Source organism: Puma concolor, chromosome D1 (assembly GCF_028749965.1).
Source record: "Puma concolor isolate L17-30 chromosome D1, mPumCon1.1.hap2, whole genome shotgun sequence".
Taxonomy (NCBI): domain Eukaryota; kingdom Metazoa; phylum Chordata; class Mammalia; order Carnivora; family Felidae; genus Puma; species Puma concolor.
In genome coordinates, this window is record NC_141676.1 from 50903440 (window position 1) to 50928485 (window position 25046).

Consider the following 25046-nt stretch of genomic DNA (forward strand, 5'->3'; position numbering starts at 1 on the left):
TGTCTTTGTTCAGGCAGATTACAAAGTGGTCTTACTCTTTTGTCTTGATCCACGATGGTCACAGAATGGCCTTGTCTAATGTTGATATTCTCAAATTTCTGACGTTTAACCTGAGAACACCAAGACCTAATTGTGAGTGCCAAGCCAGCTCATACCAACACCAAGGCCTAGCTGATAGTAGCACTCCAGCTTCTGGATGTCGGAGGCATATTTTCTTATTCTCTGATATGATTTATAGGTTTCAGTCAGCACTGAATAAAATTGGGTAGAAATGGTTCTTAGTGGAAGATTCTCAGTCCATTCAAGTAGCAGCTGTAAGACCTAAATACAACTCTTGAATACAGCCAGTTGTGATAAGTACAATTAGAGAGGTTCAAGCAGTATGTTCTAAGTGCATGGGAGTAACTAGAGAAAAAGCATTGGTGGTGAGGGCAGTATTTGGCTTGGGTCTTGAAGGATAAGCTGGATTTAAACACGTGGAGTTAGAAAAACAAAACCAGTAGTCAGCAAAAAGCAAAGGCTTAGTGGTAAGAAATCACAAGGCAGGCTCCAAGCATAGTGAGAGGTCTAGTTAGGCTGAATCAGGAGTATGTAATGGGAAAGAAATGTAAAGAGGTACTTTTGGACTAGATTATGGAATTCAGTTGTTTAGAAATTCAGTTTTGTAGGGAAGCCAAAACCAGAATTTACCCACTGTGCATGCCACATGCTTTGTATCTGATATTTAATCAGTAATCCTTGTAAGAACCCTGAACAGTCCTTGTAGCAGCCCCAATTATATCCATTTTACAGATGATGAAAATGAGCTCAAGAAAGGTTCATTTAACCTCCATTTAAATAGTTGGAGGCACAGCCAATATCTTAACTAATAACCCTGAGTGAAAAGATAGTATTGAGCTTACTCACTTGGCTGCCTCCTGTGTAACAGTCTCTTGTCCTCGGTGGGACCCATGAGAGAAATGGCAAGACCAGTTAGAAATGTGCTTTGGGAAGATGACTCCTATCAAAACTGTAATAATTAACATGTGTAGGGTATATGGACTAGGCCTTGTGCTAATAAGCAGCTTAGACACACAAGTATCTCTTTTAGTAGTATGTACAATGATTTGGGGGTGAGGAAGTTGGTAGAAGATGAAGAAAAAAATCCCAAACTAGCAGAAAACGTCAAAGCAGCTGTCAGAGCAGAGTTAAGTAGAGGAAAAATGTAATAAGATGAGGGGCCCTTGGAGACTGATCAGGAATAGTCAGCTGTGGTCCCAGCCTCCACTTTAATGCTGAGTTAAATTTGGCCTCTAGAATTTCCTCAGTATTTAGTGAGAAGCTTATGTATCTTAAGGGATTGGCCTATTAAGATCTTTCTTAAACTGCAGTAATCAAACATAAACACAACCAGTTCTGTATTGATTTATTTGTCTTAAGAATGAAATATTGCGGATGGTTTAATTCTGCTTTCAGAAAGCTCTTTTGTTAACAGTGCTAGAGTTTTTGTTTTTAGCAATAAGGATGGTTAATAACAAGGGAAAGTAGAGCTTCACTCTATAAAATCCATTAAGTTTGTAGTCTAGTTTAAATGATATGCTAAGTGAAATTTTAATAAATAAACCTAAATATGGGGAAAGCTTTCAATAAACAATTGAATTTAATCAGATTCCATTTCAGAGACTACTTAAGTGCATAGAGAGATAGTGAACACAGCTGTTTTCTGTTTTAAAAAGTGCAACTTTAGGGGCGCCTGACTGGCTCAGTTGGTTAAGCGTACAACTTCAGCTCAGGTCATGATCTCACAGTCTGTGAGTTCGAGCCCCGCATCAGGCTGTGTGCTGACAGCTCAGAGTCTGGAGCCTGCTTCGGATTCTGCGTCTCCCTCTCTCTACCCCTCCCCTGCTCACGCCTCTGTCTCTCTTTCTCTCAAAAGTAAATAAACATAAGAAAATTTTTAAAAAAAATAAAAAAAAAATTAAAGTGCAATTTTAATGTTCTGATCTCTTCAGCTGTTTTTTTAAGCAAAAAAATTTAAAAACCACAAATCCTCTTTGTAATGTAGCTATAAAGTAGAACGTTTGTTGTAGTGAAAAATAGAAAATAACCTAAATGTCCATCAGCTGGGGAGGAGGTAAATACATTGTGATAATGGACCTACAAGGAGATGCTATATAGCAGATGGAGTGAATGAACTAGAGCTACATACATCAACATGGTACATTTCTAGGCCAAAATACTGATCCCCACCCAGAAAAAAAGACAAACAAGGGAAGTTGCAGAAGAATGAGTACAGTGTGATACCATTGTATAAAGGTTTTTTAAAAATTGTGGTAGGGGCGCCTGGGTGGCTTGGTCGGTTGAGCGTCGGACTTCAGCTCAGGTCATGATCTCACGGTCCGTGAGTTCAAGCCCCACGTCGGGCTCTGTGCTGACCGCTCAGAGCCTGGAGCCTGTTTCAGATTCTGTGTCTCCCTCTCTCTCTGCCCCATCCCCACTCATGCTCTGTCTCTCTCTGTCTCAAAAATAAATAAACGTTAAAAAAAAAAAATTTTTTTTAAATTGTGGTAAAATACATTAACATAAAATTTCCCATTTTAACCAGTAGGTGTACAATTCAGTGTCATTAAGTATATTCATATTACTATATAATTGTCAGTACTTGCCATTCATAACATAAAATTTTAAAACTCAAAACAATATTGTGTGTAGTTTATGGATATGTACTCATGTAGTAAAGTATAAAGCATACATTCTAATCGCCGAATTCAGAGCTGTGGCTATCTCTGGGTGGGACCCAGTACGTAGGTGTTCCACTTATATTTATGTGGTAGGCAGGTATGCAATTGCTTAGACATTATCGTTTATACTTTTGTGTACACTTGGATATTTCCCTTTAAAAATTTCTTTTTAAAAAAATTATTTCAACTAGACATTTGCAAATGTTTTATAGCCATTGAATTTTTAAACCTCCCGGGTTCAGTTCTAAGAAATGTGGTACCAAGATCTAACACATGAGGTTGTTCCCTGTTGAGGACAGTTAATTTTATGGAAAAAAACAAAGAAACAAATCTCTTCCAAATTGAGCATTCTGACCCCAGCATACCATCTCAAGAGTACCTTTGGTCACAGGTAGCAGAGGTTATAGGTCTCAAGCCTAAAAGGTCTGGGAGAATGACTCTCTTTAGAACACATACACACACACAAGGAGACACCAGGTTTTGGAAGGTGAAAATGAGTCTCATTTTTAGGTTTGACATGATAGTCATACAAAAGGACATATATACTAATGGGATTTAGAGATAAGAGGAACTTGAGAAGGAAAGGTCAGAACTAGAGCTATACATTTTGGAAATTATAATGGATCTGTGAAAATGAATGAATTTGCCAAAGGAAAAGGATAAAGAGCGAACATGTTGAAACAAAAATCTCCAGGAGAGGATTAAAGAAGAACCTATGCAAGAGACGGAGAAAGAATAGGTTGAAAGACTAGTCAGTAGGAAAAGAAGAGCTCAGGAGAGTGATGTGGCAGGAAAGTTTGATAAGAATTTATTCAGATTAAGCACACATTTATTAAATGAGTAGTATGTGATAATCACTTTCTTGTATTTTTTTTCATGTTTATCTTTGAGAGACAGAAAGCAAGCAGGGGAGGGGCAGAGAGAGAGAGGGGGACAGAGGATCTGAAGCGGGCTCCGCGCTGACAGCAGAGAGCCCCATGAGGGGCTCAAACTGGTGAGATCAAGATCTGAACCGAAGTTGGATGCTTAACCCACTGAGCCACCCAGGTGCCCCCTTGCCAGAAGAGTCTTAGAGTGAGACCTGACAGGGAAAAGTTATTGGATTTGATAGTTAAGGCATAGTTGCCTTGTTTGCTGTAACTATATTGCTTGTCTGTAAATTCTTTAGAGATAGGAGCTGTTTTATTTATCATTTTAATCTCTGTGTGTGGTACATTAAGTGTTTAGTAATATGTGAAGTATTACACCAAATACAAAATAAGTATTTGCATTTCTCCAAGATATAAAACCTATTTTTACTATCTATCCTATCTGTTCCATTGCTCCCCAATTCCTTCTCTTCCTTACCTTTGAAAAAAGTATTCCTCTACTTTCCAGTCTGCAAACCCTATCAGTCATGTGTCCCTACTTTTTTGCCATATCACATTCAGTGTTGCTTTTTGAAACCCTATAGTTTATTTCCTTCTTATTCCCATTACTCACTCATTAACTCAGTATAAAGAAGACCATTCTAACAGAGCTGTCCAGAGGTGGCATGAACTGCCTGGGGGCAATACTGAGTTTCCTGCTTAATGGTATTCAGCAAAGTCAGGGCCTCCACTTAAGGAAGGGGAGGGTATTGAACACAGGTGGTTAGAGTAGATGACTTTTTAAAAAGCTTTATTGAGATATAATTCACATACCAGGCAGTTTATCTGTTTAAAGTGTACAGTCAGTGGTTTTTAATATAGTCAGAGTTATGCAACTATCACCGCAATCAATTTTAGAACATTTATATCACCCTCCCACATACACACAAAAAACTTCATACCCATTAGCAGTCACTCTCTTTCCCCCCTCACCCTTCAGCCCTAGGCAACCACTAATCTACTTTTGTCTTCATAGATTTGCCTATTCTGGACATCTCATATTATTGGAATCATGTAATATATGGTCTTACATGACTGGCTTTCTTTTGTTTTACTTAATGTTTGCAAAGTTCATCTGTATTATAACGTGTCAGTACTTCATTCTTTTTATGGCCAAATAATATTCCATTTAATGGATATACCACATTTTACTTACCCATTTGTAAGTTGATGGACTTTTTGCTAAGTATGAAAAAGGCTGCTATGAACATTTTTGTACAAGTTATTGTGTGAACATATTCTTCTTGGGTAGATATCTAAGGGTAGGATTGCTGGGTCCTATGGAAACTTTGTTTACCCTTCTGAAGAACTGTCAGGCTGTTTTTCAAAGTGACTACACTATTGTACAGTCGCATCAGCAGAGTATGAGAGTTCAGTTTTCCTCACATCCTTGCCAACACTTTATTATCTGGGTTTTTTTTAATGTTTATTTTTGAGAGAGAGACAGACAGAGTGTGAGCAGGGGAGGGGCAGAGAGAGAGACACACACACACAGAATCCAAAGCAGGCTTCAGGCTCTGAGCTGTCAGCACAGAGCCCAGTGTGGGGCTCAAACTTGTGAATGGCGAGATCATGACCTGAGCCAAAGTTGGACGCTTAACCAACTGAGTCACCCAGGTGCCTCTATTATCTGTTTTTTGATTATAGCATCTTAATAGGTGTAATGTAGTGAATCTAATTGTGGGTTTAATTTGCATTTCTTTGATGACTAGTGGTGGTGAACATCTTCTCGTGTGCTTATTGGCCATTTCTATATCTTCTTTGGAGAAATGTCTATTAAGAGCCTTTGACCATTTTTGATTGGATTATTTCTTATTGAGTGGTAAGAGTTATTTATATATTTCGGATACTAGAAGCTTATCAGATCTGTGTTTTACAAATATTTGTTCCCATTCAGTGTTTTGTCTTTACTTTTTTGATGGTATCCTTTGTAGCACAAAAGTTTTAAATTGATGAAGTCCAGTTTGCCTATTTTTTCTTTGTTTGCTTGTGGTTTTGGTGTCCTGTCTAAGAAACCTAATCCAAGGTCACAAAGATTTAGGTCTATGTTTTCTTCTAAGAGTGGTATAGTTTTCTCACATTTAGGTCTTTAATCAATTTTGAGTTAATTTTTAAAAATAGTGTGAAGTAGGGGTCCAACTTTACTCTTTTGCAGGTGGATATCTATTTGTCTCCATACCATTTGTTGAAAAGACTGAAGATGATTTTTAAGACTCCTTCTGACTCTGCAGATTGTATGATGCTTTGTAGTATATTGGTTTCTGTTATTGTCTAAATAGGTGGACAGTCAAGATTTCATACAGTAGCCATCCTTTCTCCCGAGGATACACTGTGTCTAAAAATGGGGGTTGCCATTAGTCTTTTATCAGTTTCTTCTAGACTTCTCTGTTGCTTTCAGTTCTTCTTTGTTTTTTTGTTTTGTTTTGTTTTTAAGGAAACTGGTTTGCTTCTAGTCTTCTTTGACAGCTCCATTGTCTTTTCTTACTCTTGTTGCACCTAAGTACACCTATCCCACCAACACTTTTAGTATGGGAATAATTCACTCACTTAATCTTTTAATTAGCTTTTTCATTTAGGTAGTTTAGAGTTTCTTCTCAAGCCTAACTGTGGTCCAATAACAATTTCTTCTGAATGTGCCACCAACACCTGGAACTTAGTGTGTGAAAAACGTGTACCCAGTCTTCCCCTTGCCATAAACCCACCCGTGGTTTTCATTCTTCTCTTCATATATTAAACTCCTAATCTTGGAGTTTTCTGACCTCTTCCCTCATTAGCTCTTTGTTCTTTTCAATATTAAATGCTGCTGATCACTTCATTCTAAGAGCCCTTGGACTTATTCCTTCCTCTTTATAGCTGTAGCCAGCACCTTAGGCCCTTGCATCTCAGAGCTTAATTACTGCCTTCTTGCTGATTTCTCACACCCTAGTTTCTCCCTGCATTAGGCCCTATACTCAAATGCTAGATTTAATCCCTCTCAGACACACTTCTCATTAAGTCATTTCCTTGATCTTAGACCCACAGTTACCAAATTTATACACCACAAGTTAGCATGTAAACCCTCCCCCTCCACTTCCCTCTCATCTCTTGTTACTTCCCCAGATGGAGCCAAACTAATTTGGTAGTTAGCCTTATTTATTCTTTGTTCTTATTTCTTTGTTCTCCTCTCTTTATTGTTGGAGGTGTTCTTCTTTCCTCCTGTTCTGCTTCTCTGCTATTCTGTGTCTCATTCTCTTCAACGATTGATCCCCTTTGACTCCTTTTTATTTTTTCTTTTGCATTCTTTTAATGCTTAGACATTTAGTTTGTCTAGTAATGAGGTCCATGATACCCTATCCTTTTGTGGTGGTGTTTGTTTTGAATATACTGCTTTTTAAAAGCATTGTTCAATGTGTGACTGTTGTTTATTATATGTACGGGCTCTCTCCTACCTACTGAACATAATAGCTGCCCAGTAGCAGTATCTTCCTGGCTGACAGACTATAAAGGTTTTGGGGAGAGATGTACAGTGTACAGCATTGTCATCATTTTTCAATTTTAGAAATGCAAAATAATGCCTTTTGTGCTATTACCTGATTTTAATGTTTTTTGCTTTATATGAAGTTTTGAAGCCTGTGTTCTCAGTACAGTAAAATGAAGTTCAACAAGGTATTACCACAATTACTAAATCTAGTATATTGAACACTAGCCATCTGATAAATCAGATTCTCTCAAGAGAATGGTTAGCTTCTTGAATACTGGCTAGGCATTTTTTGAAGGTGTATTATAGCCTTAGAGCCATTACTCACCACTTAATATATTAAGATCCTTGACAATTTAATAGCTACATAGTCACCAGCACTCAGAATACGGAGTGTTAACCTGGCTTCACTCTACTGTCTGAAGCTCTGCTTCTGTTGCTGACCTACTCTTAAAAAGCATTTCTGGCATAATTTTTATGTCCTCCAAAGTCAGTATTGGGAGGGAAAGCAGGACCATTGGAGTGGAGTAGGCTGAGAGAGGATACAAGGCAGATGGCAGCTTCCAAACCTAGTGGCTAGCTGTCTTACCTCTCTACCTGGCCACCCACCTTCTTTCTAGCCTCAGGAGCACAGTTGACTTAAAGATAGTCATCAGTTGATAGCAGCTTTTTGACATCAGGAGTGCAAATTTCCTTTCTTATTCTTTTCTTTTTAACTCTTTATCTTCAGTCCATATAGCCATTCCCTTCCTCATTTATATGTGTCCATTCTGTGTTTTATGTCCTTACACTTACATATTTGCTAAAATATGTAGTATATATGTAGGGCATATGTAGTATAATTATGATGCCATCAGCTTACATAATGGTATTTGCTTATTTTTTACTCAATTTTGTGCTTTTTAAGATGTTCATGTTGCTGTAGGTACGTCTGAAGTCGTCTGAAGTGTGATTTCTAAAAGCTACATAGAATTCCGTATTTGTATCCACTTCACTTTGATTTTCCATTCTTCTAATTATCAAAATCAAAGTGACTTTAAGATCCCTGCTACATTATCATCCCAGCAAATTCTCACACAGCTCTATAAAGTCTGTAATTTGCATATAGACCATCCAGAATTCCTCTGGAATTTACCCACCAGAGTGGGATCACTGGATCACATAGGACATAGATATACTTGATGTCACTAAGTACTTCATGTCACTAAGATCTCTTAGCAAAATGGTTAGATCTGTTTACCTTGTTACAGAGCATGAGAGTTCTTCCCCACCTTTGCCAACCTTTGCTGTTATCCACCATTCTAATTTTTGCCCTTCTGATTGGTGTGAACAGTGCAATCTCATTGTTTTAATTTGTATTTTACTCATTGGGTTTTCTTTGAATTTGATCATCTCTTTATTTACTTGCTAATCCTTTAAGCTTCTCTTTCTGTAGGTGCTTTCTATTGGGTTTCTTAGGATTTTTTTAATAACACATTGTAGAAATTCCACGTCTATTTTAAATATTTAATCTCTTGTCAATTGTAGATGTTGCATAAGCTTTTCCTTGTCTGTCATCTATTTTAACTCTGTGGTTGTCTTTATCGAACAGAAATCTGTAATTTTGTTAAAATCAAGTCCAACAGTATTGTATAGTTTGTATTTTTACAGTCTGATTTATGAAGTCTTTCTGTTCTCTAGTGTTTTCTGCTCTGTAGCGTTAGCTCCTGTTGGTTTTTCCCACACAAGCTTGTTTATGTGGCCTTTTGAAGAAAGGACTTACCTTTCTCATCTATGGCTCTCAGGAGCTTGGCAGTTGATGTTAATGTTTGCCCCTGATGGAGGAAAAAAATGGAAGAACATTGATGCACACTCCTTTCTCCAAGCTCTGTGCTTCCACTCATGGAACCCTGTGACCCTGTTTTTGTGCCACATGAATCCTGTCTGCTCAGTTATAGCTGATTGGAAAGGGATGCATACCTACCCAAGCTGAGTGTTCAAAATCTTCCTCCAGGGAATTTGGGACTGTGACGAGTCTGTGCTGGCCTCTTGAAGGATCTGCAAATTGAGGGGCTTGGGGGTGACTCTCTTCCTCTGTGTTCACAAAGAAGCTAAAGAAATGGTCTCCACAGAAGGGAGAATGAAAAAGATCCGCACAGAGAAACACAGGGGAAAAAAAAAAAAGCCTCATGGCCCCATAAAAAGGGAGATTGAAGTGGAATGTGAGAGTAGCTGTCCCAGATCCTGATGGCTTTCCGGCTTTCCAGTTTGGGTTCTCTCTTCTGAGACCAGATCACATTTCCTTTTCTGTAGTAGTTGGTGGTGGCTAACTGCTGTGACAGACTCCAAAGTGTATAATGGCTGTAACACGATTGAAGTTGATTTCTTACTCGCGTAAACAAGTCCAGATGGTTCTAAGTTGGTGGGGTGGTAGCCCTGGAGGGCTCTGTGTCACCCAGTTATTCATGAACCTAGATTGATGGAAGGAAGCTTTGTCATTTTCATCACATGACTTCAGAGGTCTCCCTAGGTATCAGCATGAAGCCTGCAGAAGGGAAATGAATGTGGAATTTAATACATGGAAAGTTTTATAGGCCAGGCCTTGAACCAGCACATATCACTCACATTCCTCTGGTCGGACGTCTGTCACATGGCTTCCTTTAACTGTATGGGAAGCTGAAAAATGTTACCAAGCTATGGGCCTAGAAAGGAAGGGAAAATGGGTTTGGGTGAGCGGCTAGAGATTGCCACATTATGTTTATTTTCTGTGTGATACCTCTGTATCCTTATAATCAAGTTTCTGTTTTTTCTTAAACTTGAGTTGGCTTCTGTTATGCCTTAGTGCATGAAGTATTTTCATAATAGCAATATTTAAAATAGTAGAAGACATAAATACTGATTATTTTCTCAGGAAAGTTGGGTCGATTTCCACCTATGATGCATCATCACCAGCCACCCTCAGATGGCCAGACCCTTGGGGCTCGTTTCCAGAGGTCTCACCTCGCAGAGGCATTTGCAAAGGCCAAAGGATCAGGTGGAGGCACTGGAGGAGGAGGTAGTGGAAGAGGCCTGATGGGACAGATTATTCCAATCTATGGTTTTGGGATTTTTTTATATATACTATATATTCTATTTAAGGTAAGTGGAATCCTCTCGATCATATTATATCAGTAAAATCCAATATCATAGTAAAAATCATTGTTGGTATTAGAACTCTTTACAGTTCATAACCTTTATTAAAATCATCTTTAAGCCTTGCTTCCTCTTTATGAGGTACTTAGGATAACTGTTATTCCAGTTTTATAGAAGAGAAAATCTTCTCTCAGAGTTTAAACAGTATGCCCTAGAATTCACAACTAGAAATGCAGAATCCGGACTTGAACTTGGGTCTTCTAGTTGCTAATACAGTGAGCAATAAAGTTCAAAGGCCTCTCCCACCCTAATTTTTTTTATTGGGTATCTTTGCAAGCTGAAAAGGCATAAAGATATTCTAAGAAGACCTTCGTCATTAGGATTAGCACAATGATTTCCAAGCAGCCACTGTGAGGCCAAATAATGACCGTACCAACACCACTTTGTCCTTCTTTCCCCTTCTAGGAGTATGAGGTGCTGTTTTTAACATCCTCTGCAGTAATTCTGAAACAAAACTGCCACATCCTGAAACTAAGCCTGCTGTTTCCTAGCTCTAGGGAGACATGGTTTGGGTCCTTTAAAAACAGATTCCCAATTAAGTTCCACCTCCAGGCAGGCCTCAGCAGGTTATGGGCCTAGAGACCGTGAAGTGGAGCAGAAGTCACGTTCTGCATCCTTTTGGGAAATCTTAAATATTCACTGTGCCCCTCTAACCAGAGTAAGAGGTGAGTTCCTTCTTGCCCAGGAACTCTGCAGGGGGCCCGAGTTGCCTCTGTAAGAACATCCCCGAGGGCTACACATCCCCTTTTTAGATGAGTGTGGGCAAGGCAGATGACCTGGAAAGAGATTGATTGATTTTCTTTCTTTCTTTCTTTCCTCTCTTTCCTCTCTTTCCTTTCTTGTGCATTGATGGTTTTTCACTTGGGAACCTTCTATTGGCTCTCTCTCTACTGTTTTTTTTTTTTTTTTTTTTTTTTTTTTTGAGATGTTTCTCTAATATTGCCGTTTGATTTCCGACTTAGTTTTTGTCTCCCAACCTTTTCTTTTTTCATTTAATATGAGGAGTTCCATGACTTTGAGTTTCTAAGCTGCTGTTGATGTGCTGTACCTCCTTCAATTCTCAGCTTTCAAAGGGGAAAACTCCTGCAGAGGATCGGAAATGCTCTACTGCCACAGCTGGAAACACCCACAGGAAAATTAGTAAGTGCTCCTTTTCAGTAGGTGGACAAGTTTTATTGAGTCAGACCACCATAATTTAGCCAGAGGAACAGTCTGTGGATATTTCTTTAAAGCATTTCTCAGAAATTGCCCCAAATTAATCTGATGCCATTTTTACCTAAGCTCTGAAAATTCTCAAGTTTCCATATTGACGTTGGGCTTTTAAGAGAAAGAGTTATGAAAAGTACAAAACTGTCAGTTTACTTTTTTATATTAGCAAATTAATAATGCACATTTGGAATGGGTTACTTCTCATTTCCAGACTTTAGAATATTGGTAGCAGATATCTTTATTTCACAGAGAGGAAAACTAAGGAAGAGAGATCAAGCCATTGCCAAAATCAGTTGTGAGATCTAGGGACAGAGTTTAACCCTTCTGACTCATGAGACACGGTCATCATATGTTTACTGACCAAGTAGAATATTCTGTGCTCTCTGGGTAAATGAAGTGTATATGGCATGGCTCTCCCTTCTAATAATTCAGAGTCTGGGATGGAGGTTAGGAAAAATAACTTGTGAAAAGTTTACTATCTGGAATGGATTTGGCAAAAGCCTTGCAGGGAATGATCTCGAGCTGGGTCCTGTTTGATAGATGAGATGACTTGAGGAAGACCCAACCTGATATAAGACGGCTGTAGGAAAGAAGGCCTGAAGAGTTAGGTAGGTTATGCCATATTGTTGCAGGTTTGGAGGCCAAACTGCTTTATCCTGTGGATAATGAAGCCTCATCAGGAGTTTTTAAAAGAAAGAAGCAAAATGAAAGGAGGCTGAGCCACTGAAGCCTCTGCCCTCCGATGTAACTTCTTTTTAGATTTACTCTAGATTCTCTGTGGAAGTAGATACCCCAGTCACAGTCTGCATCCTTTTTAGAAATCTTAAATATTCAAGGAATCCTTTAAGAAAGCTTTTGTGATAACATCTAACCAACAGTGATGGTAAATGCATCAGAAAAATAATTTTGAAAAGAGCAGCAAATTCTGTATCCAGTCACATGTTTCAGTTAAAACAAAAGTAAATAAAATGAATTCCTGAGAGCAGCTGTTTTAAAATGTAGCAGTTATATCTACTTTTTATTTTTCAATTTTGAATCATGCAGAAAATAAAAATGAACATTTACATGGCACAGTTCTCTAGACACTTTTCAGATGTTAACTGCATGTATAAGAATTTGTTTTAGAAGTATTAAAAGGCCTTTGAGATACTATATTTTACAGTGACCTCCTAAATATATCTCAGTAGAAGGGTACTCATGTATGAAACAGAAAAACTGGATTGTCTGCATAATAAACAGCATTTTATTTTCCTGCTGCCTTAAAGTTCATTTCGTGTACTCATTGACTTATTTTTTTCTGATTTACTTTTAGGGTCTTAATGTTAATTTTGGTAGATAGATGTGGTCTCTGTTGAACTTTATTGAGAATATTGGGAGCCACGGTTACACCATTTCACCCCAAAGGAGTCGTTTGGAAACCTTGGGCAGGGAGGTTTCAGCCCTAGCTCAAGACTTCCCTTACTGAAGAAGCATAATATTTAAACCATTATCTTCTAGATAGGTTTTCAAACTTTGGGTGCAGGTGAAATATTGCTCTTTTCAGGGTCTTAACTCCTTTTCTGAAGGACCTTGCAGGTTTGGTACTTTAACCCCCAGCATCACTTGGATTAGAAGGACTATGTTTATCTTCTTCATTTCTTCTTGGGTGACCATGTAGGGGTATTTTTTTCACTCCCAGGTATTTTCTTTAGCTGGGTCTGCTGTGTTTCTGTGTGTAAGAGAGTGATTTGTTCATTACTCCCTAAACACGAATCCTTGACGTCTCACCTCTTTGTGAGACCCTTTGTGTCCTGATGGGACCAGCTGGAGGGACTCGGAGCCTCTATTCTGAATTTCACAACCAGGTGGAATCCCAGTAGGGTGGGGCGTCCCAGCCAGCCAGTTTCAGAAAAGAGCTTTGGAGGTTGTGTATGATTGGTTCTTAAGAGTGATGCTTGTTTTTCAGCCAACTTTGAGCTTGTTCAACTGCAAGAAAAACTGAAGGAGACTGAGGAAGCCATGGAAAAATTAATCAACAGAGTGGGACCTAATGGTGAGAGGTAGGTTTTCACATAAGAGGACTCAGGCTATTTCCCATTTAGAGAATCAATTCAAAATTTTGCTTTTGATTTCTGGACGACTTACTTTCATTTTATATAATTGTTAACTTATTTGTCATTTACATATGATTTCTCACTAAGCACTTCCATTTTCACTCCATCTGCTTACCAGAGTCTCAGCTTTCAAGAGTCTGTGTTCAGTGTGTGCACATTATTGTGAGGGGCAAGTTTAGGAGCAGTGCTGCAGGGCCAAGTAGCCAGGTTCTATTGAAGATGATTTCATAGCTGTCTAATAATCTGGTTTTACTTAAAGTTATGCCCTTTTTTAATCTGCTTGAGACAGAAAAAAGAGATTACGTATCATACTTAGCACAGTATCCATCCCAAGGACACAGCTTAAGGAAAGAATCCAGGAGTCAGAATTGAAGTGTCCTTATTTCTGTCCCTATGATCAGCAAAATTTCCTTCTTGAAGCAGTATATCCAGTTGTAATCATTCACCTCCTGGAAGCATGGCATGGCCTGAAGGAGAAGTGAGGGTGCAGCCTTGGGCAGAAAACAGCTGTAGCAGGCATGTTGAGGATGCATGTGGGACTGTGGATTCATGGCATGCATTGCTGGGATATGAACTTATTGAGGACAGACTTAGTCTGTTTTGTTCACTGTGTTCACATAATAGATACTAAGGAAATTCTTACTGTTGAAAAATAATACTTTTGATATAAGCATTTGTATACATGTATTATCATGGTAGAAGAGTAAATCATGGCATTCTTTGCTAAGATCCTTCACTTCCTGACCTCTGTATTTAGGGTCCTACTGAACACATCTCCTCGATTAACTGCCCATCTTCAATTGATAAATGTTTCTTGAATGAATGAATGAATGAATGAATGAATGTGCAAAATGAAAATCCTCATCTATCCCCAGCTGACCCTACTTCACCTTTAATAGGAGCAAATGGCTCCACCATCTATTTAATTGCCCAAAGCAGAAATCAGATATTGTTCCTGATTTCCCTTTTCCTTCACTTCTGTGTCTTACCAATCACCGTGTCTTATTATTTATTCCTAGTTAATAATTCTGTCTCTGTGCAAAATATTCTAAGCTCTGCTAGGGCAGGGATTATCTGTATTATTCCCAGAGCCTAGCATAGGCCAACAGTAGGCCCTAAAAAAGTATTAGCTGAAAGGGAAGAATGAGTGAATGAATGAAAATGAATGAATGCCTTTACCTTTTTTTTTTCTTTTTTGAGGTTGGCATACAGTGTTCCGTTAGTTTCAGTATAAACACAATGCCCACCATAATAAGTATAGTTACCACCTGTCACCATAAATCATTACAATATTGACTAAATTCTCTGTGGTGTACTTTTCATCTACATGACTTATTTATTTTATAACAAAGTTTATACCTCTTAATACCTTTACCTATTTCACCTACTCCCCCACCAGCAACCACCAGTTCTGTGTATTTGAGTCTGTTTCTGTGTTGGGTTTTTGTTTTTTTTTTTTTTTAAGATTCCACATGTAAGGGATATCATGGTATTTGTCTTTCTCTGACTGATTTCACTTAGCATAATAACCTTCTAGGTCCATCCATATCGTGAATGGCAAGATCCCATTCTTATGGCTTAGTAGTAACATTCCTCTGTGTGTGTGTGTGTGTGTGTGTGTGTGTACATATATACACACCACATCTTCTTTATTCATCCCATTGATGGACACTTGGGTTGCTTCCATGTCTTGGCTGTCGTAAATAATGCTGCAGTAAACATAGGGGTACATACTTTCTGAATTAATGGTGCTGTTTTCTTTGGGTAAGTGCCGAGTAGTGGAATTACTGGATCATATAGTGTATCTATTTTTAATTTTTTGAGGAACCTCTGTACCGTCTTCCACAGTGGCTGCATCGGTGTACATTCCCACCAACAGTGCAGTAGGGTTTCTTTTTCTCTACATCCTTGCCAACACTTGTTACTTCTTCTTTAAAAAAAATTTTTTTTTTAACGTTTGTTTATTTTTGAGAGAGACAGAGACAGAATGCAAGTGGGTTAGGGGCAGAGAGAGAGAGGGAGACACAGAATCCAAAGCAGACTCCAGGCTCTGAGCTGTCAGCACAGAGCCCGACGCAAGGCTCGAACTCACAAGCTGTGAGATCATGACCTGAGCCCAAGTCGGATGCTCAACGAACTGAGCCACCCAGGTGCCCCGACGCTTGTTATTTCTTATCTTTTTGATTCTAGCCATTCTGACAGGTGTAAGGTGATACCTTATTGTGGTTTTGATTTGTATTTCCCTGATGATTAGTGATGTTGAGCATCTTTTCATACGTCTGTTGGCCATCTGTATATCTTCCTTGGGAAGATACCTGTTCAGGTCCTCTGCCTATTTTAAATGGATTGTTTGTTGGTGGTGGGGAGGTGGTTTGGTGTTGAGTTGTAAAAGTTCTTTATATATTTTAGATATTAACTCATCGGAAATATCATTTGTAAATATCTTCTCCCATTCAGTAGGTTGCTTTTTCATTTTGTTGATGATTTCCTTTGCTGTGCAAAAGCTTTTTATTTTAGGGTAGTCCTGATAGTTTATTTTTGCTGTTGTTTTCCTTGCCTGAGGAGATCTATCTAGAAGAAAGTCACCAAGGCTGATGTCAAAGTGATTACTGCCTATGTTCTAGGAGTTTATGGTTTCAGGTCTCACATTTAGGTCTTTAATCCGTTTTGAGTTTATTTTTTGTGTATGATATAAGAAAGTGGTCCAGCTTTATTCTTTTGCATGTAGCTCTCCAGTTTTCCCAACACCATTGATTGAAGACTGTATTTTCTCCGTTGTATATTCTTGCCTCATTTGTCATCATAGAGTAATTGACCACATAGGTGTGGGGGGTTTTTCTGGGCTTTCTATCCTCTTCCATTTATCTATATGTCTATTTTTGTGCCAGTACATACTGTACCATAGTGGATAACTACAACTTTGTAGTTTATCTTGAAATCTGGGATTGTGCTACCTTGAGCTTTGTTCTTCTTTTCAAGATTGCTTTGGCTGTTTGGGGTGTTTTGTGGTTCTATTCAGATTTTTATATTCTAGTTCTGTGAAAATGCCATTGGTGTTTTGTTCTTGAAAAAAAATTTTTTTTTAACATTTATGTATTTTTGAGAGACAGGGCATGAGTGGGGGATGGGCAGAGAGAGAGGGAAACACAGAATCTGAAGCAGGCTCCAGGCTCTGGGCTGCCAGCACAGAGCCGGACACAGGCTCCAGGCTTGAACTCAAGGACCAAACCATGAGATCATGACCTGAGCTGAAGTCAGACGCTCAACTGACTGAGCCACCCAGGCGCCCCGCCGTTGGTGTTTTGATAGAGATTGCATTGAATCTGTAGGTTGCTTTGGGTAGTATAGACATTTTAACAATATTCTTCCGTTGGTGACTGTGGTATATCTTTCCATTTGTTTGTATTGTCTTCAGTTTCTTTCATTGGTGTCTTATAGGCTGTAGAGTATAGGTCTTTCACCTTATTTATGAAAGGGAGATATATGCAAAATGATCCCCAAAGGCCTGAGGTGACATAAGATCGAAGAGGAAGGATGAGGAACCCAGATGCCAATAAATGGTTTATTAAAAGGACCTATGAGCAGAAGTGTGTTGTGGGTGGCTGCAAAATGAGTAGATCTACACAACCCACTTCCCATAAGACCTGCTTTTATAGCCCTGGAGATTGGGCAGTATTTCTGGGAGAACTGGGAAGAAATGTTTCAGAATCACAGTCCTATCTCCAGAGAAGATTCAAGGATTTTATACCCCAAGGGTCTACTTAAGGGTGTGTCCAAACAAAAAGAATATGTGTGTGAGGGTAGTGCTGTACTGAAGAAGGCTTCAGGTCACAGAGTGGTCATCATAGTGGATTTGTACAAGATGGTGTTAGTCTTGTTCACACACACTTCCTTCCTTAAATGTATTCCTCGGTGGAATAAATTTATTCCTGGGTAGCTCAGTTGGTTAAGCATCTGGCTCTTGGTTTCGGCTCAGGTCACAATCTCACAGTTTGTGGGTTCGAGCCCTGTGTTGGGATTCGTGGGATTCTTTCTGCCTCTCTCTCTCTGCCCCCTCCCCTGCTCTCATTCTCTCTCTGTCTCTCTCTCAAAATAAACAAATAAATAAATATATTTTTTAAAATTTATTTCTCTTTTATTCTTTTTGGTGCAATCGTACATTTTTCTTTCTGCTACTTCATTATTAGTATATAGAAATGCAGGTTTCTATAAAACAGATTTCTGTATGTTTTGTGTCTTGCAGCTTTACTGAATTCATTTATTAGGTGTAATAGTTTTTTGGTGGCGTCTTCAGGGTTTTCTGTATATAGTATGTCATTTGCAAATAATGACAGTTTTACTTTTTCCTTACCAGTTTGGATGCCTTCTATTTATTTTTGTCTGATTGTTGAGGCTAGGACTTCCAGTACTATGTTGAAAATAAGGGGCAAGAGTGAACATCCTTGTCTTGTTCCTGATCTTAGAGGAAAAGCTTCCACTTTTTCACCATTGAGTATGATGTTAGGTGTAGGTTCATCCTGTATAGCCTTTATTATGTTGAGGTATGTTCCCGCCAAGCCCACTTTGCTGAGAGTTTATCGTGAATAGATGTTGAATTTTGTCAAATGTTTTTTCTGCATCTATTGAGATGATCATGTGGTTTTAATCCTTTGTTTTGTTAATGTGATGTATATGTTGATTGATTTGTGGATACTGAACCATCCTGCATCCCTGGAATAAATCCCACTTGATCATAGTGAATGATACTTTTAAAGTATGGTTGGATTTGGTTTGCTAATATTTTGTTGAAGTTTTTGCATCTTTGCTCATCAGGGATCTTGCCCTGAGCCTTGACTTTTGACATAGATCAGGACTGTCCTGTGTGGTATCTCATGTGGTTTCCTCTTCTCTAATTTTGCCTCTCTTTGATTCGCTTTCTCTTCCAAACAAATGGATTATCTTTTTTTCTCTTAACCCTTTAACGGGTTCCTATTGCTCTTGTTAAAGTACATAATCTTTAACCTGGCTTACATGGTGTGGGTGACATGACTCTACCTACCTTTGTTGCTTTCTCCATCACTCCCTCTGTGTTCCAGCCACAATGACTACTTGCTTTTCCTCTAAAATACTGATCTGCTTTTGCTTCTAGGACTTTGCATATACTTTTCTCCTTTATTCAATGTCTCCCTGACCCCTATCCCATATATCCTCATTTTTAACTCTCTCTTGTAGGTCTCAACTTAGACATCATTTTTTCTCAGCATCCCTGAACCTCAAACTCAAACATCCCTCTGGCGTGCTCCCATGACCTAGGTTTGCTGAATATATTAAGCATCCTATTACTTTCTGATCTTCCATTAACGTTTCTGTCCTCCCTAATGCCCTATAACCTTCTTGAAGACAGGAAATTTTTATTGTTCAAATTTTTATTCCTAGTGCTGGTGCACTGACAATGTCAGTATATGTTGAAAGAATGAATGAGGTAGAGATAAAGTACTTTAAATAAAGCAGGCCATTTCAGCAATAATAAGAATATCTTCTTTGGCACCTAGCTTGATTTGTTCTGTGCAGCCCTGTGTGGTTGTCAATGGCAGGTATTATTTTCTCTATAAGGAACTATATCTCAGGCAACTATACTCCAGGGATGTATATTAGTTTTCTATGGCCACTGTGACAAATGACCACAAACAATGCCTTAAAACCACACACAATTATTATTTCACAGTTCTCTATGTTAGAAGTCTTAAACTGGGCTAAAATCAAGGTGGCCGGACTGCATTTCCTTCTGGAGGCTCTGGGGGAAAATCCATTTCCTTGTCTTTTTCAGCGTTTAGAGACCACATTCCTTGGCTCAGTGGACCTTTTCTTTCATCTTCAAGGCCAGCAATAGTGGGTTGAGACCTTCTTACATCATATTACTCTGACCTCTTCTGCCTCTGTCCTCCATCTCTAAGGACCCCTTATAATTACATTGTGCCTTCTCAGGAAACCCAGGATAATCTCTCTATTTTAAGGCCAGCTGATTTGCAACCTGAATTCTATCTGCAACCATAAGTCTCCTGATATATAAAGTAGTATCATTTTAGGTTCCAGGGTTAGGATGTGGACTTATTTGGGGAGTGGAGAAGGGAACATCATTCTGTCTACCACAGAAGCTCTATGGAAAAGAAATAATTTGTATAAGCCTTTATAGGATGAAAGGATTTCCACAGGCAGAGTTCGGGGGGTGGGAATGTTTCAGAGTGAGAGGGTGGCATAAGCAGCAAACAAGGTGAAAGAGTCAAGACATGGTTTTGGAATAGCATGTAGTCCTAGGTAACTAGAGTGGAGAACATCAGGGCTGCGGTAAATGGGTAGGGAGGTAAGTAAGGGGAGAAGAAATTAGAAAAGTAAACTAGGCCCAGACTGGAAGGCCCTGAATGGTAGGCTGAGAAATTTGGAATTCTGTCTTTATAGTGGAATGCCTCTGAAGGCTTTTGAAGAGAAATGTCATGATCTTCTGTGCTTTAGAAAAGTAATTCTTCTAGTGATATGTAGAATGACTACATGTTAGAAGGTTACTGAAAAAGTTCTAGCAAAAGGTAATAAACAGGCCAGTGGGAGTGGAAATGAGGGGCCAAATTAAGGGGACTTGATGGAGGGGGGAAAATGTCCTAGGCTGGGGGCACCTGACTGGCTCAGTCAGAAGAGCATGTGACTCTTGATCTCAGGGTTGTGAGTTCGAGCCCCATGCTGGGTATAGAGGTTACATAAATAAATGAGTGAATAAAAACTTTAAAAAAAAAAATCACAGGCTGTTTTCAGGATTTCCTTGATAGCAAACAGCCAACTCTGGGTAGCAAAAACTTGGAGAAGGTGACAGAATTTATTGGAAAAGTATGGGGTACGTCACAATATCAAAAGAATAGCTGAAGATCCAGGTTTTAGAGTGGGAACCAGAGCAGCTCTGGGGATTTAGAGGAAGGAACAAATGGACAGTCTCTTCAAGGACTGATGCTAGAATGAATTAATATGAAAAGTTTTGATCTGGCTTTGCTGCATTCAAGACCGAGTCTTAGGAGAAAGTACAGTTACCCTAACTTGGATCCTGTATATATCACTGAATCAGTCACTGCAACCAAGGGATGGAGTGTGATGATTGTCTATGGGCCATGTGGCCACCCTTGAAGGGGAGAGGTGAGGGGATGCATAGCCTCATTGTAACCTTTGCGCTATGAGCAGAAAAGGAATTTGTTCCCCCAAAGGAAAACTAGGTAAGAGCAGTGAAGGAGAAGAAAGAACTAAAGAGGAGTTGGGAGGACTTATAGCCCAAACTATAAGGAAGGTTATGATATCAACCAAGATAAAAACACAGAAGAGGAGAAAGAAGATGAGACTTTGGGATTGAGATCATGAGTTCAGCTTTGAATTTGGTTGAGGTGCCATCAGAACATGTTATGTATGATCTACAACAATAGGAAACTTGGGTATTGAAGTCAGGAACAATGACACAAATTTGGAAGTCATTTGGTTGGAGGTAAGAGTAAGGGCCATGGGGAAAGATGAGATCAGATTCGTAAGGCGCATCACATTCGTAAGGCTACTGTGGCAGTAGCCTGCAGTCTTTTGCTGGTCTGAATTCTGTTCTAGTCCTGAATGGTGTTATAAGAAACTGTTTCATTCTCTCCATGCTTTACTTTTGGATTCAGAATTTGATGGCTCCTCTGATTTTATAAAACTTAAAAGTTCCAACTTGAACTTCCATTTTTCTAGCATCTTAGAATCTGCCATTCCCAACTTCTCCAAACCTGGCTGCTCATGCAGCTTTTCCTTATCCTGGGCCAACTAGGACCTGGAAGAGTGAATTTAAGGTTAACTTCATTAACGGCAAGACCTCTAAGTGGAAATGCCTAGATGATACTGGTTTTCATGTGAAAAGTCAAGATTAGAGGTAGAGTTTGGGCATCATCTATGTAGAGGTGGTGGTTTAATTTGTGATACTGGGTTAGCTTCCTGAAGGCATGACTATAAGAATGAAATGAGAGCCCAAGGATCGATCCCTCAGGAAAACCATGTGTTTAGGAGGTGGATGGGGGAAAGTGAGCCAGGATCAGAGATCCAAGGGATGGTTAAAAGAAGTGGGAGGAATTACGAATGTCTCAATGGTCAAGGGAAGAGAACATTTCAAGGAAAGGATAGTTCACAGTACAGAGAAGTCGAGAAGAATGAGATGTGAAGAAAAGATTCTTGGACTTGAGTAAAGTATCATTGATTATTTTCACAAGTTGTGGTAAAATGATGGAGTGGAAGCCAGATTTCTAGAAGATGGGAGAAAATGCATGGTAAGGAAATGGGGACCAATTAAACTAACACATATTTATTGAGCACTTGCAATGTTCATGGCACTGTGCCTACACCATCCTGAACTTATCAGGGCCTTCCATGACTATCAAACCAAATTGAGACAATGAGGAATCTATGAAAACATTCATTACATAAATTCAGAAGATGTAAGGTGGGCCATGATTAATTGCCTAATACATGATATGTACAATAGGAATATATTTGTTCAGAGGTAAAAGAGGATGCTTTAACTTAGATTCTGAGAATGCTTCACTTGCCTGTTTCTGCTTCTAGCCTAGCAATTCCTTTTAAAATTAGGGGTTCCAGGGGCGCCTGGGTGGCGCAGTCGGTTAAGCGTCCGACTTCAGCCAGGTCACGATCTCGCGGTCTGGGAGTTCGAGCCCCGTGTCGGGCTCTGGGCTGATGGCTCAGAGCCTGGAGCCTGTTTCCGATTCTGTGTCTCCCTCTCTCTCTGCCCCTCCCCCATTCATGCTCGGCCTCTCTCTGTCCCAAAAATAAATAAACGTTGAAAAAAAAAATTAAAAAAAAAAAATAAATAAATAAAATAAAATTAGGGGTTCTGGTTTTCTAAGAGTTAGGAAACATAGTCCAGATTGTTTCATTAAGTAAAAACCAAAATGCCCTGGGTACAGTCCAGAGAAGTAACATGTGCAGCCCAAGAGTAAGAGCTTTGTGATAAACACATAGGCTTTTTTTTTTCTTCCAAGTTTTTATTTAAATTCCAGTTAGTTAACATACAGTGTAGTATTAGTTTCAGGTCTAAGACTTAGTGATTCATCACTTAACATAGAAAACCCAGTGCTCATTACAAGTGCCCTCCTTAGTACACATCACCCATTCAACCCATCCTCCCATCCATCTCCTCTCCAGCAACTCTCAGTTCTCTATACTTAAGAATCTGTTTTATGGTTTGCCTCTCCTTGCCTCACCATGTTCCTCTGTGTCTTAAATTCCACATGTGAGTGAAATCGTATGGTATTTGTCTCTCTGACTTACTTTGCTTAGCATAATACTCTCTAACTGCATCCATGTTGTTGTAAATGGCAAGATTTTATTCTTTTTATGGCTGAATCATATTCCATTATATACATATACCACATCTTCTTTATTCATCAGTTGATGGACATTTGAGCTCTTTCCATAATTTGGTTATTGTTGATAGCGCTGCTATAAACATCAGGGTGCATGTATCAGTATTTTTGTATCCTTTGGGTAAATACCTAGTAGTACAGTTGCTGGATCATAGGGTAGTTCTATTTTTAACCTTTTGAGGACTCTCCATACTGTCCTCCAGAGAGGCTGCACCAGTTTGCATTCCCACCAACAGTGCAAGAGGGTTCTCCTTTCTGTGCATCCTCACCAACATCTTTTGTTTCCTGTGTAGCTAATTTTAGCCATTCTGACAGGTGTGAGGTGGTATTTCATTGTAGTTTTGATTTGTATTTTTCTTACAATGAGTGATGTTGAGCATCTTTTCATGTGTCTGTTGGCCATCTGTACGTTGTTTTGGAAAAATGTTTTTTCATGTCTTCTGCCCATTTTTTAACTGCGTTATTTGTTTTTGGGGTGTTGAGTTTTATAAGTTCTTTATATATTTTTAATACTAGCACATAAGCTCTCTTAGCTAGGGTAGGGGTGCCCTAGCTGCCCCAGATGCCCCCCACAGACGGGGGCATCTTGTTTTAATAGTAAGAATTAGGAGTTACGTAGAGCTGATGAGCAGTTGTGACAAGTCAGGACTCCTGTACTGATAGGAGGAATAGAGCTGTAAGAGGCCCAATAAATGTAAGATTTTAGCTGAATATGTAACAGGCTTCTTCAGTTCATGGCTTTGAGGCCATTTAGTGTAGAAAAAGTAGAGCTCATGGTGGTTTTGTTTTCCTCCCACTGAGGTCTGTGAAAATGTTGCACCGTCAGTTACCATCTTTTTTTTAAATTTTTTAATTTTTTAATTTTTATTTTTTTCAATATATGAAGTTTATTGTCAAATTGGTTTCTATACAACACCCAGTGCTCATCCCAAAAGGTGCCCTCCTCAATACCCATCACCCACCCTCCCCTCCCTCCCACCCCCCCATCAACCCTCAGTTTGTTCTGTTTTTAAGAGTCTCTTATGCTTCGGCTCTCTCCCACTCTAACCTCTTTTTTTTTTTTTTCCTTCCCCTCCCCCATGGGTTTCTGTTAAGTCTCTCAGGATCCATCTTAACACTGGAGGGAGAAACACTTTTTTCCTGTTAGTCATTAAGGTTTAAGTTTGTTACACTAAGGATAAAAACACAGGCTTCAGACTAGCTGATTAGAAAAATTGATGGCACCTCCATGAGGCCAGTATTGAATGTCATTTTTCCTTCAGGAGTGTTATATGGCCTCTGAATGTTCTGGATTTTTAAGAGAATAAGTAGCTTCTGTTAAATCCTGCTTAATACCGGTCCCAAACCAGTTCTCCATCTTCCAAGTAGAACCTTGTCTGCCTATGAGTGTGATGCAGTGTCAAAGAAAATAGTCCTGCCTTTATCCTTGAGCCTCATCTTATTTTTACAGACATGTACCTAGAACTGTCCAGTTAAATTGGGACTCAAATCCAGGTTTTCTAAACTGGAACTCGAGCACTATGCTTTAAGAATTGCATAGAGGGGTGCCTGGTTTGCTCAGCTGGTTGATGTCCAACTCTTGGTTTCAGCTCAGCTCATGATCTCACAGTTGATGAGTTTGAGACCCGCATCAAGCTCTCTGCTGACAGCATGGAGCCTGCTTGGGATTCTCTCTCTTCCTCTCTCCCCCTCCCTCTCTCTCTCTCTCTCTCTCTCTCTCTCTCTGAATAAACTTTTAAAAAAAATTGTATAGAATGCTATCAGAAGTCAGGGGACTTCAGTCATAGTTCAAGTGCTGACATTAACTAGACATAAGAATAAATGTGGAATTCCCCCTCTGTGGGCTTCAGTTTCTCTGGTCTAGGTGATTTGATTCAGAATGACCTAACTCTGAAATGTTAGGGCATATCTTTATTTCTGCACAAATAGATGCAGCCTGGTGATTCCAGGGTTGGCCTAGTAGCATATTTTTCCCTAGTTAAGGCTAATGGGCCAGCATATTTTCTTTTAATGACCTTGCTTCAAAGAAAAGTGGCTTGTAGTAAATGGGTAATAAGAGTAATGGTGAAATTTCT

At 39.2% G+C, this 25046-nt stretch overlaps 1 protein-coding gene across 3 annotated transcripts in view; it reads left to right on the forward strand.

The window, feature by feature from the left end:
- RIC3 (RIC3 acetylcholine receptor chaperone) overlaps nt 1-25046 on the forward strand; it is a 65210-nt gene that overhangs the window by 21089 nt on the left and 19075 nt on the right. For all 3 annotated transcript variants that reach the window (XM_025928585.2, XM_086678056.1, XM_086678055.1), the window contains exons 2-4: nt 9976-10202; nt 11321-11396; nt 13411-13504. In XM_025928585.2, coding sequence (XP_025784370.1) covers nt 9976-10202; nt 11321-11396; nt 13411-13504 — 397 coding nt within the window. The remainder of the gene's footprint in view (nt 1-9975; nt 10203-11320; nt 11397-13410; nt 13505-25046) is intronic.